The sequence below is a fragment of the Drosophila hydei genome, unplaced genomic scaffold (assembly GCF_003285905.1).
Source record: "Drosophila hydei strain 15085-1641.00,03,60 unplaced genomic scaffold, DhydRS2 tig00008119-arrow-pilon, whole genome shotgun sequence".
Classification (NCBI taxonomy): Eukaryota; Metazoa; Arthropoda; class Insecta; order Diptera; family Drosophilidae; genus Drosophila; species Drosophila hydei.
In genome coordinates, this window is record NW_022045830.1 from 4,241,110 (window position 1) to 4,253,665 (window position 12,556).

General features: G+C 42.7%; 6 protein-coding genes across 6 annotated transcripts; 2 read left to right on the forward strand and 4 right to left on the reverse strand.

The window, feature by feature from the left end:
- Positions 1-3: 3 nt before the first annotated feature.
- Positions 4-3,460, reverse strand: LOC111597871 (MICOS complex subunit Mic60). Its single transcript, XM_023312795.2, has 8 exons — positions 3,121-3,460; positions 2,671-2,885; positions 2,134-2,613; positions 1,922-2,070; positions 1,163-1,858; positions 689-847; positions 336-624; positions 4-277 (listed from the first exon to the last, which is right to left on the reverse strand). The coding sequence occupies exons 1-8, from the start codon at positions 3,343-3,345 to the stop codon at positions 100-102; spliced, it is 2,391 nt and encodes a 796-aa protein (XP_023168563.1). The 5' UTR covers positions 3,346-3,460; the 3' UTR covers positions 4-99.
- An 84-nt stretch (positions 3,461-3,544) lies between these two features.
- Positions 3,545-4,268, forward strand: LOC111597877 (39S ribosomal protein L35, mitochondrial). Its single transcript, XM_023312803.2, has 2 exons — positions 3,545-3,677; positions 3,742-4,268. The coding sequence occupies exons 1-2, from the start codon at positions 3,653-3,655 to the stop codon at positions 4,233-4,235; spliced, it is 519 nt and encodes a 172-aa protein (XP_023168571.1). The 5' UTR covers positions 3,545-3,652; the 3' UTR covers positions 4,236-4,268.
- On the reverse strand, positions 4,237-5,390 carry LOC111597875 (fumarylacetoacetate hydrolase domain-containing protein 2). Its single transcript, XM_023312800.2, has 3 exons — positions 4,929-5,390; positions 4,531-4,862; positions 4,237-4,471 (listed from the first exon to the last, which is right to left on the reverse strand). Exons 1-3 carry the CDS (start codon positions 5,319-5,321, stop codon positions 4,303-4,305), a joined length of 894 nt encoding a protein of 297 aa, XP_023168568.2. The 5' UTR covers positions 5,322-5,390; the 3' UTR covers positions 4,237-4,302.
- Positions 5,391-5,593: 203 nt separating this feature from the next.
- On the reverse strand, positions 5,594-7,049 carry LOC111597876 (cytochrome c-type heme lyase). The gene is made up of 4 exons (XM_023312801.2): positions 6,973-7,049; positions 6,737-6,898; positions 6,003-6,617; positions 5,594-5,946 (listed from the first exon to the last, which is right to left on the reverse strand). Exons 3-4 carry the CDS (start codon positions 6,590-6,592, stop codon positions 5,700-5,702), a joined length of 837 nt encoding a protein of 278 aa, XP_023168569.1. The 5' UTR covers positions 6,593-6,617; positions 6,737-6,898; positions 6,973-7,049; the 3' UTR covers positions 5,594-5,699.
- Positions 7,050-7,074: 25 nt separating this feature from the next.
- LOC111597873 (NADH dehydrogenase [ubiquinone] 1 alpha subcomplex subunit 10, mitochondrial) lies at positions 7,075-8,781 on the forward strand. Its single transcript, XM_023312797.2, has 3 exons — positions 7,075-7,173; positions 7,413-8,550; positions 8,613-8,781. The coding sequence occupies exons 2-3, from the start codon at positions 7,414-7,416 to the stop codon at positions 8,706-8,708; spliced, it is 1,233 nt and encodes a 410-aa protein (XP_023168565.2). The 5' UTR covers positions 7,075-7,173; position 7,413; the 3' UTR covers positions 8,709-8,781.
- Positions 8,782-9,080: 299 nt separating this feature from the next.
- Positions 9,081-12,552, reverse strand: LOC111597844 (transmembrane protein 181). The gene is made up of 7 exons (XM_023312751.2): positions 11,755-12,552; positions 11,440-11,696; positions 10,831-10,911; positions 10,670-10,769; positions 10,334-10,611; positions 10,174-10,276; positions 9,081-9,663 (listed from the first exon to the last, which is right to left on the reverse strand). Exons 1-7 carry the CDS (start codon positions 12,197-12,199, stop codon positions 9,293-9,295), a joined length of 1,635 nt encoding a protein of 544 aa, XP_023168519.2. The 5' UTR covers positions 12,200-12,552; the 3' UTR covers positions 9,081-9,292.
- Between the last annotated feature and the right edge of the window lie 4 nt (positions 12,553-12,556).

A 12,556-nucleotide genomic window follows, 5' to 3' on the forward strand; every position in this document is an offset into this window, starting at 1 on the left:
AAATTTTTACAATCCATGTTTTTAAGAAGTGCATTTTTTTGAATTAAAAATAAAACAAATTGTTGAAAACTAAACGGTCGACTTGGTAGGGAACATAGTTTACAAATACATTAAGCCGCTCGCCGCGGCGTGCGCCATCAACGTATTTGCTGCCTGCTGTGTCTCGAGCATGAGACGAGTCTCTTTCATCCAGTCATTAGCCACTTGGCGAGGAGCGCCCTGCAGTAGGTTTAAGTATTTAAGCGCCTGCAGGAAATCCCCACGGTCAACATGGTACCTAATGAATTACACAAAGTTCAGGTCATGGAATCTATTAAGTTATTTAGTTAGCTTACCTGGCTCGATTCAATATATCATAGGTGTCCAATTTGCTATAATCAAACGGTTTGTTCTCTAGCTCATCACTCGAAACAGGATTATCTGGCCGTAAAATGAAAAGGGATTGCAGAAATGAGAGGAAGTAAATGGGAATGCTTCCACCATTTTCGGGCACCATCGCTAAACGTCGCGCAATGCGCTCAACATTCAGGAACCGCTCACGTAGCGCATCCTCTGGAAATACTCCACGCTCCTGAGCCTCCTTCGGCATGTTCTCCAACACAGCAATCACTAGTTCGTCGCCCTCTGAAAACAGTTGTCAGCAATATAATAATAACGATTTGCAACATCTACAGTCGAATCCACTCACCAGCCACTTTGGAAATTGCATTGATTTCGTTCCTAAGTGGTCGCAATTTGTCCTTGTAGTGTACGCCGGGCGTGGCAGTGCGCACAGAAGCCCACAGGGCTTGGCAGGCAGCCCACAAAGCTTGCGCCTGGTTTGCAGAACGCTCAGTTTCGGCGCGTTCTTTGCACGACAATAAAAATATCAAGTTAGTTAAAGCAAAAGTATCATATGATTTGAAGCTTGGGGAGTATACCTGTGAACTTGTCCTCTATTTCTAAACAAGCAGCATTTATATGAGAGCAAATTGTTGATATTATAATGCAAGCCGGGTAATTTTTCAGCTGGAAAATAATCGTTTCTCTTAAGCTTTAAGAAATCTGATACATCCTATACCAATGCTTACGAATTATTTTCCAACTTACTTAATTAGCAACAAAATACAAAGTCTCACTAGCTGCCTGGGGGTATGCGATATTTTTTTAATAGTTTACGTACCAGACAGTGCAGCATCCATTCCGCGTAGCTTGCCAAGCATAGCAGAGAGTTGAAGTTTATAGTTGGCCTTTTCAGCTGCTAATTTGTCGTCCATTTCGTGCTGGAATTTGCGCGTCATATCCGTTTCTCGCTGCGCAATTACGTCCTTAATATGATCAGTATGCGCTTCCGTCTGTTTCTTAAGCTGCATACGCAATTGCTTGTCTGCCTCGGCATGGATTTTGAATATCTTTTTTTGATTTTCCACCGCCAGCTTGCGCTTCTCTGCCTCCAAATGGTATTCAAGCTGGGCACGCAAAGCCTCAGAGCTATTGTCGCCTCGCAAGGAATCAATCGCACGCTTGAGACGCAACTCGCCGTCGGTTTGCAAGCGCTGCAGCTCCTTTTGGTAAGCCACTACATGTGAATAGGCATGCAGTATGAACAAATCCAAATCTTCTTTCGATAAGCTTAATTTCTTTTCCGACAGGTTGATGCCCGGGAAAATAGACTCAATTTCATCAATGAAATAGCTGCGAGCCTGTTCGACACTGCGCCAATATTTATCAGATACGCTGGCTGTATCTTTCTCCCTATACAGCTCATCTCTGACTCTACTGATGTGTGCCACAAGCTTCTTAATGTTATTTCGCACTTGCTCCACCTTCTCTTGGTTTTTCGCAGTTGCTGCTTTACTCAAAGCGATCTCACAACGCTCTGAAATAAATGTAAATCAATTAGTTTTAATTCGTTGCTTTCGGCAAAGCAGCCAGAACTCACCAATCTTATCCTGTGCTTCACGGGCCGCACGCTCCGCCAATGATACTGCTGAATCTCTTGCAGTTGCGCGGTTCTTCAATGTTGCCCAAAGTGAATTCTCGCCATGTTCCACTGCCTTATCCACCACCCGACGGACATCCTCATTGAAACTGTTTAAAATATTAATCTGTAATGTATCATGGCCAAATTAGCGATTAGGCATTAATACGCACGCCTTAAGAATTCCAATAGCAGCATTATACTCCTTAATCGCCAACTGAGCCGAAAGCTCGATTGCCTTCTCAAGTTCCACGACTTCATGTGGCAACGGATGAGCTTTTGGTGCAGAAGGTTTTGCTGGTGGCGGTGCAGCGTCCGATTTGGTGACTGAAGTTATTTCCTTACTGGCAACTTGTGGAGCTGGATCAGCTGGCTTTAAGCTTTCTGATTTTTGTGCCGCCGCGTCGCTTTGTTTCTTCGCTGCAGCCTGCATTGGTTGACTTTTTTTGCCGCCGAATAAACCAGTTACTTTATTGGAAGCTGAGCTAACCGAGTCCGAAACGCTATTAAAGGTAGATTTTACTACATCAAGTTTATCGTTGACACTTTTGGTGATGCCCTGGAACGGTGGCTCCTCCAGCAGTGCCACTTTAATCACCGTTTCGGCACCAGGCACATTGTTCTCAACCAATTTGCGGAAATTAACATCGTATCTACAATTGGATGCATAAATTAAGCTGACAAACTAAGAAGTGTGATTAGAAACTGACTTGGAATAGGTGATAACGCCGCCGACTATAGCCAGTGGGCCCAATAGAAGCATCACTTTGCCGAAGCCGGCTTCGCGTGCATTTAGAGGCGGGGGCAAGCTGCCTCTATGCCGTTTTTGGTGCTGTTCCTGTTGTTGATTTTGCTGTTGTCCATTACCACTGTGACTTTTGTTGTTGCTGCTGTATTGTCTGCTGCTGGTTGGAGCCAGAGTGCGCTATAAAGATATAATTGAAGGACGCAAATTGGCAATGGAAGCTCATATTAATAATCAACAAATGCGGTCTTGCTGGAATTTTGGACATTTTTTACATTTGGTAGATGACATAACACACAAGCACTCTTGTATATTTTTGCAATTGGGTTTGTTTGGGGGTGATTGCGGGGCGGTCGGGTGGCACCGACGTCACCGACACGATTGATTTTCACATTATTCTAGTCACATTTATTACCTGCATCGCACTCTTGCACTCAATTGCTGCTAGTCTGTACATGATGTAGCCACAGATTTTTGTAAATTTGCTTCGATGGTACCTACTGCAGACTCTAACCGGCGGCGAGAATATTTTTCCTGCCCAATTTCTCTCCAACGACAAATACTGGCTAGCTCGTTGGCCGTCGACGTTATGTGCACGTTTACAAAAGAATGGCAAACGGTTGCTGCCAGTCTTTTCCATTCGTGCAGTAATGGAAAGCCGTTGTTGCGTGTAAGTATTTTTAAATCAACATAAATTTGTAACTTTAATTTGACTCAATTTTATACTGTTTTACAAATAATAATAAAAAATTCAATAAAATGAAGTATAAAAGAATGTGTTTTAAATTGAGTGCAAATAGTCTTTATAAAATGTGAATGTCAAACACCAAACATGTGTTTCTCTCAAACAGCTGACTCGGCCAACTCGGAAGCTATTACGCGATTGCGTTCCGAAAGAAAATTTGGACATTATCAATCAACATTGATCAATTAAAAAGAATACAGAAATGTTCCGTTCGCTGGTTGCAGGTGGTGAGTTGTACTGTCACATAAATATGAATTAATTGCATTATTATTAATAATATTATATCAACAGCGATACGCAACGTCTGCCGTGCTCAGCCGGCGTTCGCGCTGCAGCAAACCCAACGAAACTTTTTTGGTCATTTAATTGCTGCATCTTCTCCTGCCCAAAGCAAAATAAGTTTACTATCCTCCCAAAACCTTACACCTCCGTTATTACAGCCAGCTGCGCTTGCCGCCTTGCCTACTCGCAGTGTCACGAAGTTCTCACTCATCAAGGGCAAACGCAAGACAGTAAAGGCGGTGTTAAAACGCTTCAAGCGTCTCGACTGGGGTGCCTGGATCCGAACACATTCTGGCCGCCATAAGAAAATGTTTAAGAAGTCCCCAGAGCTGCGCCGTCGTCTGCGTCAACATGTATTTACAAATGCTACACAGAGCTGGCTGCTGGATAAGATGGTGACGAGCTATTGGCGTCGCCCCAAGCATTACATCGATGATCCGTATGCTCCATACCACAAACGCGATGAATACTTCGCAACCAAATCCAAAACATTTAAAGTGTAGTGGCTACATGATTAAATAACATGTTTTTTAACAGTTGTTTGATTTACATAACATTGAATAACAATATTTAATTTGGCTTGCATGGGGCAACAACTTGGTTGGTCATCGTGCCCAGGCCAACAATTTCTGTCTTGATGACATCTCCCACTTTAAGATATTCGGGGGGGTCGCGGTACATGCCCACACCTTTTGGTGTGCCGGTCAAAATGATGTCGCCCGGGAGCAATGTAATCGACCTGTCACGGATTAGCCATTAAAATCACAGAGGATTAGTCATTATTTTATATCTACTCACTGGGTTAGTCTGTTGATGACATCATCTATTTTGTGTATCATATCACGTGTGTTACCATTTTGCTTCTCTACGCCATTAATCCATGTTTTCAATGGCAAATCGTAAACATCCTTTATTTCACTTTTGTGCACCACAGCGGGGCCAAGGGGACAGAAAGTGTCCATAGATTTGCCCAATAGGAACTGACCACCGTTCCGTTCCTTTTGCCAGTCTCGAGCGGAGATGTCTTGAGCAATGCTATAGCCAAACACATAATCAAACGCCTTTTCCTTGGGCACTTGACGGGCGACCTTGCCAATGACGACCACCAGTTCCACTTCCCAGTCAATTTTCTGATAAGATAATATATGTAGGAAATTGTAAATTATCATCATGATTATCTCATATTCTAAACATACGTTTGATATTGCGTGCGCTACCACATCATCTAATGGGCCCACCAATGTGTTGTTGTACTTGCTAAAGAACATGGGTTGTTTGGGGGCGGGCTTGTTCTGTTCGTCACAGTGGTCCTGATAGTTGAGGCCGATGCAAATTATTTTACCCGGATCACTCAGTGGAGGCAACAAGGTGACGTCATCATTCAAAAGAAGCTTCGGCTGTTTCTCAGCCTTTTTGGCAATCTCTTCCAGATTCGGGTTCTGCGCAATCAAAGTCTTCAGGTCATAGGGCACACCTTCGATGCCGCCGAGCTCAAGCAAAGACTTATGATCGTCGGTCAAAAGACCGAGACGTTTGGCGAGATCGCCCTTACGCAAATATTGCACGAAGCGCATTCTAGCAGACAACATTTATAACTATTCGATTGATCAGCAGCTCCACTTGTAAAAATGAAATACATGGAATGAAAAAATTTGTTATCCAACACTGATTAAATAATAGCTTGAAATTCTCTCCAGACAGACTATGTTAGAGATGGTCGCATGTCGTGCTCCCAGAAGCACGACAAGCGTAGCACGAATTTAACGGAGCCTCGTGAGTGTAACGCACGGGAAAAACTATGCAAATAGAAATGCACAATAAAAATGCAATTTCTCTTTGATTTCAAATAAAAAGGATTATATTTTAAATGGCAGCACCAAACTTTAATGTATGCAGTGCAGCCGACAGTATAGTTTTTGGGTTCGATAATAACTTAGACCAATTTTGTACACTCCTTAAACAGTTTTCTATTCGCTACCGGCAGGTACCTTGCTGCTGCCAAGCTTCTCTAATAATTCGTATTTCCAGCGCATATAGGCAACACGCATACGATCCCAAACATTATCAACCGAGTCCATTGCCGGGCGCACGTCTAATAAAGCAAAGCGGTAGTCCTTGTCAACCAATCCTCCATCATAGTAGTCGATAACATAGCGCACATCCGTGCCGCATCGATCGACAATCCAATCGTGGCGATCGAAAGGCAGCTCATAACTAGAAATACAAAATGCTTAATATATGTTTATAGATAGAATTGTGTAACTGTTTACCCAAGCCAGCTGCGAAAACGTGCACGTGGACTGAAGTCCTTGGCCTTGCCACCGAAACTCTTCAAGCGCGGGTTGCCGCACTCTTTTGCATGTAGCGCCTCCCATTTAAGTACCTCCTGCCAGGCCTGCTCGTTATTTGCATTGTGAATGCGTATTATGTCGCCCATATCTTTCTGAGAGACATCTTCATTTTTCCAGCGCCAGCCCTTGCGCAGCATTGCATTCCAGAACATCTGTTGGCTAGGATATTGCCAAAATTGTACGGTTCCGTCCTCGGTTACCTTTGGTATGGTCGATGTCTGCCGATCTGTGGGAAGTGCAAAGGGTTGATCGGGTGCCGGCTGCTGATTCGCGGGGGGCATCATATTCAAAGGGTTGACATCGCTGTTGTCGTGCTTTACAGGGCACTCAGATGGCTGCATCTTAGGATGTGGTGGCACCGCAGATGCCGAATCATTGCCCTCCTGTTTCTGATGCATGGGGCATTCGGGCGGCGGTGCCTTACCAGAATTGGCCATTTGCTTAGCATGTTCAGATGGCATGGTTTTGACGCCTTCCATCTGCACCCTGGATAGCGCAGAGTTTCCCATATTTATTGATCTTTTTAAATTATTGCTAAAATAACAAAAATACAGAAACTGTGTCACGCGTAAAACTTTTAAAATTCTCAGTTGCGTAACTGCGCACAAATGATATTGTGGGAAAAGCACGCAGTTAGAACAATTGTAACTTACATATTTTTATCTTATAGAAGCGGCACAAAAACTTGATAAGTTAAAATTCAAATTATCCTGCACTTTTAATTGATATTCTTCAAAATCATTGTGAGCTCTAGATGCCAACAGAAGTCTTGAAACGCAGCTAGGTTACGAACAGAGCTGTCACAGCATAAAAAACTATATAAAAAAGTATAAAATTTCTGTATTCGCTTGACGACCAGGTTGTAGAAAATGTATAAAATAATGCTTACGAGTTGACAAGGATCCTACTAGTTTGCCTACAAATTTATTTATCAAATTTCAAACATATGAATATTTCTTTAAAAGTATGATCAGAAACCCTGTCGGCTCACTTGTAAGTGTTGAACAACCCTGTACAGTTTGTCGTTTATCAACACCAACTGCATAGGCCGAAATTGTTATTGGATAGATTTTAGATTTTTGCTTTTAAAGTGAGTAAATAATCCGCGTATTTGCAATAAATAATAATTTTTCTGAAGCTGCAGCCGCCCTGCCAATACTCATTTGCTAAAATAATGCAATTACTAGATTAAATTATGCTGGCAATTAAAAATTGCAGTGCAGTATCTTAAAGCTTGTGTGATGTAACAACAGACCACAGAAAATGCCAACAAATTGGTAATTATTTTTGTTTAGATTGTTATTAATGCTTGGTTATTTACGATTACAGCATGACTGCCGTGTTTCGAGTTGGCCTGGTGCGACTGGTTAGCCGTGGCTCAACCGCTTCTGCCCCTACCACACTGCTGCAGGCCCAGACGAATGCATTGCCTGCCGCATTCATGCAGAAGTGCAATATATCCGGCAAAACGATGCGTGGTGGTCCACGGTGTCCCAAAGTGGCGCCCTACCCGTACAAGACGAAGAAGTACAATGTTTTAAGCTCCATCTTCGACAAGACCACCAAGCGTTTCGATGAGAACTCTAAAGTTATTTGCGTGGAGGGTCCCATAGCATCGGGCAAAACAAAGTTCGCTAAGGAGTTAGCCGCGGAGTTAGATATGCAATACTTTCCGGCCGTTGATTTAGATCTGATCTTTATTAATTCGTATGGCTTTGATATGCGTAAACTGGACCCAGAGCTGCCTCCCAGCTGCCGCAGCTTTGACATTAAGGACTTCTGCGCGAATCCCAAACATGTCCAGGCTGCTCAGTTCCAGATTCGCATGTACATGTTGCGTTATTCGCAGTATGTCGATGCACTGCAGCACATCTTGTCCACGGGCCAGGGCGTGGTCACGGAGCGCAGTCCCTTTTCCGATTTTGTCTTTATGGAGGCCATGTTCCGCCAAGGCTATGTATCACGCGGTGCTCGTTCCGTTTACAACGATGTGCGTCAAAACACCATTGGCGAGCTGCTGAAGCCACATTTGGTTATCTACCTAGATGTGCCCGTTGATGTTGTCCAGAAGCAAATCAAAGCGCGCAACATTGAGCACGAGGTGAAATCGAAAGCGCTCACCGATTCGTATTTGAGCGATCTAGAAGTTCTATACAAGCAGCAGTATCTAAAGGAGATTGCTGGACATGCCGAGCTGCTCATCTACGATTGGTCAGCCGGCGGCGAAACTGAGGTTGTGGTGGAGGATATCGAACGCATTAATTTCGAGCAGCACGAAACGGATCCGCACAACAAGAAGATGCTCGACTGGCGTTTCCCACTCGAGAGCGAGTGGTGCGAGGCGCGAATCAAGTACTGCAACGAAAAGCCCGAGTTGATGAGCTACTTCAATGTGCCGCGTTACGATGTGCCCGAGCTATTGCGCAGCGCTGACGACGGCAAAGTCTGGCGTGACGTCTGGTTCAATGTGAGTTCATTGTTAAATTATGCTTAAAAAGCATTTATAGTTAAATGAGTTATTATCAACAGGCGCCTGGCATGAAGTTCCGCCCCGGCTACAATGCGGATGTGGGTGACACTGGCTTGCTGACCAAAACCAAGTTGGGCCTGAACGAGCCATTCTAAGCGGGCCATTTGTGTGCTTTGAATTCAACTGGCGAAATGTGTTAATTATGTAATAAACAATCTAGTAAAATAATTGTTATCCTTTCGCTTACAAAGTTCGATCTATAATTTGTATTTCATTACAACTGGAAATCAAGTGACTAAACCTGGACTCGATTGCAGACTCCGAATAGAAATATATACCATATGATGATTGAGATACCATATATGATTGAGAACTTAACACCTTGTATAAGCCTAAAAAGTCTATGAAACTATAAAGGTTTTTGTACTCAAATTTAAAATATCTGCAAGGGAGTTTAAACATATACTCTTTTAAGATATATGTATTGTTCTTTTTATACGTGTACAACCAGTTGAAAGGATCGGGAGTTGAGATTTGACATACATATAGTATATAGTCGTATATTACAAAAAACATTTAATTAATTTTACTTCAAATTTAGTTAGTTAAGGGAATTGATAACGCTTGGCTCAACGCTGCAATCTGTAGAGTAAGTAATTTTTACAATAATGTTGCGCTGTTTGGATCGCATATTATGGAACATTAAGTTTTAAAATATGATGTGACTAGTCGAGCAATGTTAATCGCTGTCATAGTCATTTTTGCCCCCACCGCCAACGGAGGTGAGTGGCCGACGAGACTCCTCGTCGGAGCCGTAGACGACGTCCTCGTCTGAATCGTCAATCATGGAAATGGCTGGATTATCTTTGGTAACGGCCAGGTCGGCCTGGGCGAAGCGACCATCCGGCGAGTACACATACGCCATGGTGTACAAATAGAAATTTAATAGCCCATAGAAGCACATAAACTGCGCCGAACTCCGGTAGGTGGTGTTCAGCGTCGCCACAAAGTTGTCCTCCAGTATACCAAAGCCAAAGCGACAAGTGGTCACCGTTATGGAAATGGACAGCACAAAGAGCATCAGCAGCGTGAGAAACTTTAACCGAATGTCTGCAGAAGTGGAGAAAAGCAAAAGAAGCAGTGAAAAAAGAAGAGATGAGTTGAAATAGGAAAATCAGATATGAGAAGGGAAGATGAGAATAAAAGAGGCCGGGAGCAAGAAGGATAAAAGTAGGAAAGATGGCAAATTCAAGGATGAAATAAGCAATAAATAGGAACAGAAGGAAAAGGAAGATAAGAAAAAGAACAGAAAAGGCAAGCCCAGAAGGAAAGAACAAGGGAGAAGAATAGTTAAAAAGTGAGGAGAGGTGATGAAAAGAGAGGAGGTATAAAGCAGTAAGCAAGGACAAGTAACACAGAGAAGACAGGAAAAGAAAAGAGAAGCAGAAGATAAAAGTTAGGAAGAGAATGCAAGAAATGGAAGGAGAAGAAAGGAACAGAGCAACAAAGAGAAGAAAATGGAATAGAAACAAGCAGAAAAAACCAGAGAGATCAAGAGAACAAAAACGCGATCAGAGCAAAATATTCAAGAGACAAAGATTAGTATGAATAAAAACTTACCAAAGTAGGGCATGGAACGCAGCTCGGCATAGGCTCGCAGCAGGAGCAGACCCAGATACAGCACATACATGCAGCAGGCAATGTAGAAGAACATCTTAAGGCCCTGCAAAACGGATCAGATGAGGATGGGGTAATATATAGGTAATCCCACTGCACTCACATTATAGTTCTTGGTGTCCACGAAGTGGCTGTATGTGGGATCTCGCAGCTCGTTGCACTTCTCCCAGGTGGCTAGGACAATGGCGCACAGCCAGATGGGCAGCACCACGATGATCTTGACCAGGTAGAAGCTAACGAAGCGACGCTCGTTCTGTCGCAGGCCGTGATAGATGCACAGCCAGAACATGAGCAGGGCGCACAGGAATGTTGCCTGCAGAACGGCATCCAGCATGCCAGGCAGCCAGGAGTTCATCAGGAATATCAATGGAAACAGTGGATCTGGGCAAATGATATCAATTAAAGCAAATAACCAAGATCCGAACTACTCCAAACTCACTATCGTAAAGCAACAGCAGCGGCAGCAGCACGGATATCCACTTCTGCTCAATGGACCAGTCATAGACGGGATACTTGCGCAGCGTGTGCGCATACCAGCACTGCCCGAGGGATAAATAATGATTAGCTATTGACTCTATCTCCACATAGATCTTCACTTACGATCACTATGAACGTGAAGAGCAGAAAGATGAACCTAAACCAGATCTCAATCTGCGTAAACTCCGGGCTATATGTCTTGAACTGCAAGAGATCAATATGAGAGATTAAAAAAAAAAATTTTAATAATTAAAAATTAAAAATTAAATTAAAAATTAAATTCAACAATTAAAAATTAAATTCAACAAATTATTTGAAAAATCTGAAAAATAATACATAAAATAATAGAAAACAAAATTTATTTATATATTCAAATAAAATTAAAATAATAGTTAATTTAAAATATAAATAAAAATAATTATTTATATCACATGAATTTAATTTTTGTTTGTTATAACTTAAAAAAAAATCACAATAAAATAATGTAAAAAAATAAATATTTGTATGTATAAAAAATATTTTTTTTTTAAATTTTTTGTATAGTTTTCATTTTAAATATAAAACTAAATTTAAAAAAAAATATATTTTTTTACATACAAATATTTATTTTTAAAAATAAAATAATTTTATTAAATTTAAAATTCAAAGGAATTTAAAAAAAAATTAATTCATATAAAAGAAATTGTAAGATAAACAACGAAATATAAGAATTCCAATTGAAAGGTTACTCACATAGAAGGTAATGGCTCTGATGTTGTACTTCTGATGGAACGACTCGAGCCCAAAGAACCGCACTGTGATGATGTAGTGGGCATAGTCGAGAAAGCCCAGGTGCATGACGGTGAACTCCTCGCAATCGTTGCGCACGCAGAGCAAGTGCCTCGTGCGATTGTGCGAGGTGCTGCTGCCCAGGATGCTGAGTGGCTTGTGCTGCTCGTTGATGCCGTCGATGGTGACGCTGATCTGAAAGCTCTTGTCATAGCGCTCGTCTGAGCAAGCAGAGAGATAGTAAGTACCTTGGCATTACAGACTGGGCTCAACACTCACCATCATTGTTGTCGGTGACCAGTTTGGCAATGAGCCACATCTGCTGCGAATAGGTTGTCATCAGTGGCGATTTCATGGCAAAGGGCCCCGTGGCCAGCACCGTTTTACTCTTCGCCAGCGTTGTATTGGCCAGTATCTGCTGTGCGGTCAGCGCCTCTGTTGTGGTTATTGGCGGACCGGTCAGTCCAATTATGATGCCCAAGCCGAAGCAGGTGAAGAAGCCAAGAAAGACCATGACGAACTCACGCTTGTGCATGGAGTACATGCGCATATGGACGGATCGCTCGCAGCGATCATGAAAGAAGGCGGGTGAAATGTATTTGTTGAACTCGCTGAACAAATCGCTGAACTGCGACAGGGAGTTCTTGAGGCGCAGCAAGAGGCCGCCAGATGGCAGATGATAGGCATAGCCCAAGCCGGAGGCGTCTGTGGGTGGCTTGGCCATGGCTCTCCAACTGCGCGTGCTCGTCGAATGGAAGTGCTATTGTCTTTGCTGGCTTGCTTACTTAATTCTCAAATTTAAACTAAGCTCATTTTTTCAATGGCGCCCAAACTTCCATACAGTTGAAGTAGCGCTGGCAAAGCTGAAACTAATTATGTTCGATGTTTGTATTCCTTTTACGTCTTATTGTTGTGCAAAACAATTTCTGCGCCGTTCGCTTGCTTGCCCGTGTGAAAAGTATTGATTTTGGCTGGCAATCGCATGTTTTGTACCCTGGGGTGGGCCCCGAAATTTGATTGCCAGCTTCAGCGCCATATTGTACAGTTTGGCAAGCACTGCGCATGCGCTCTCTTATCAGCT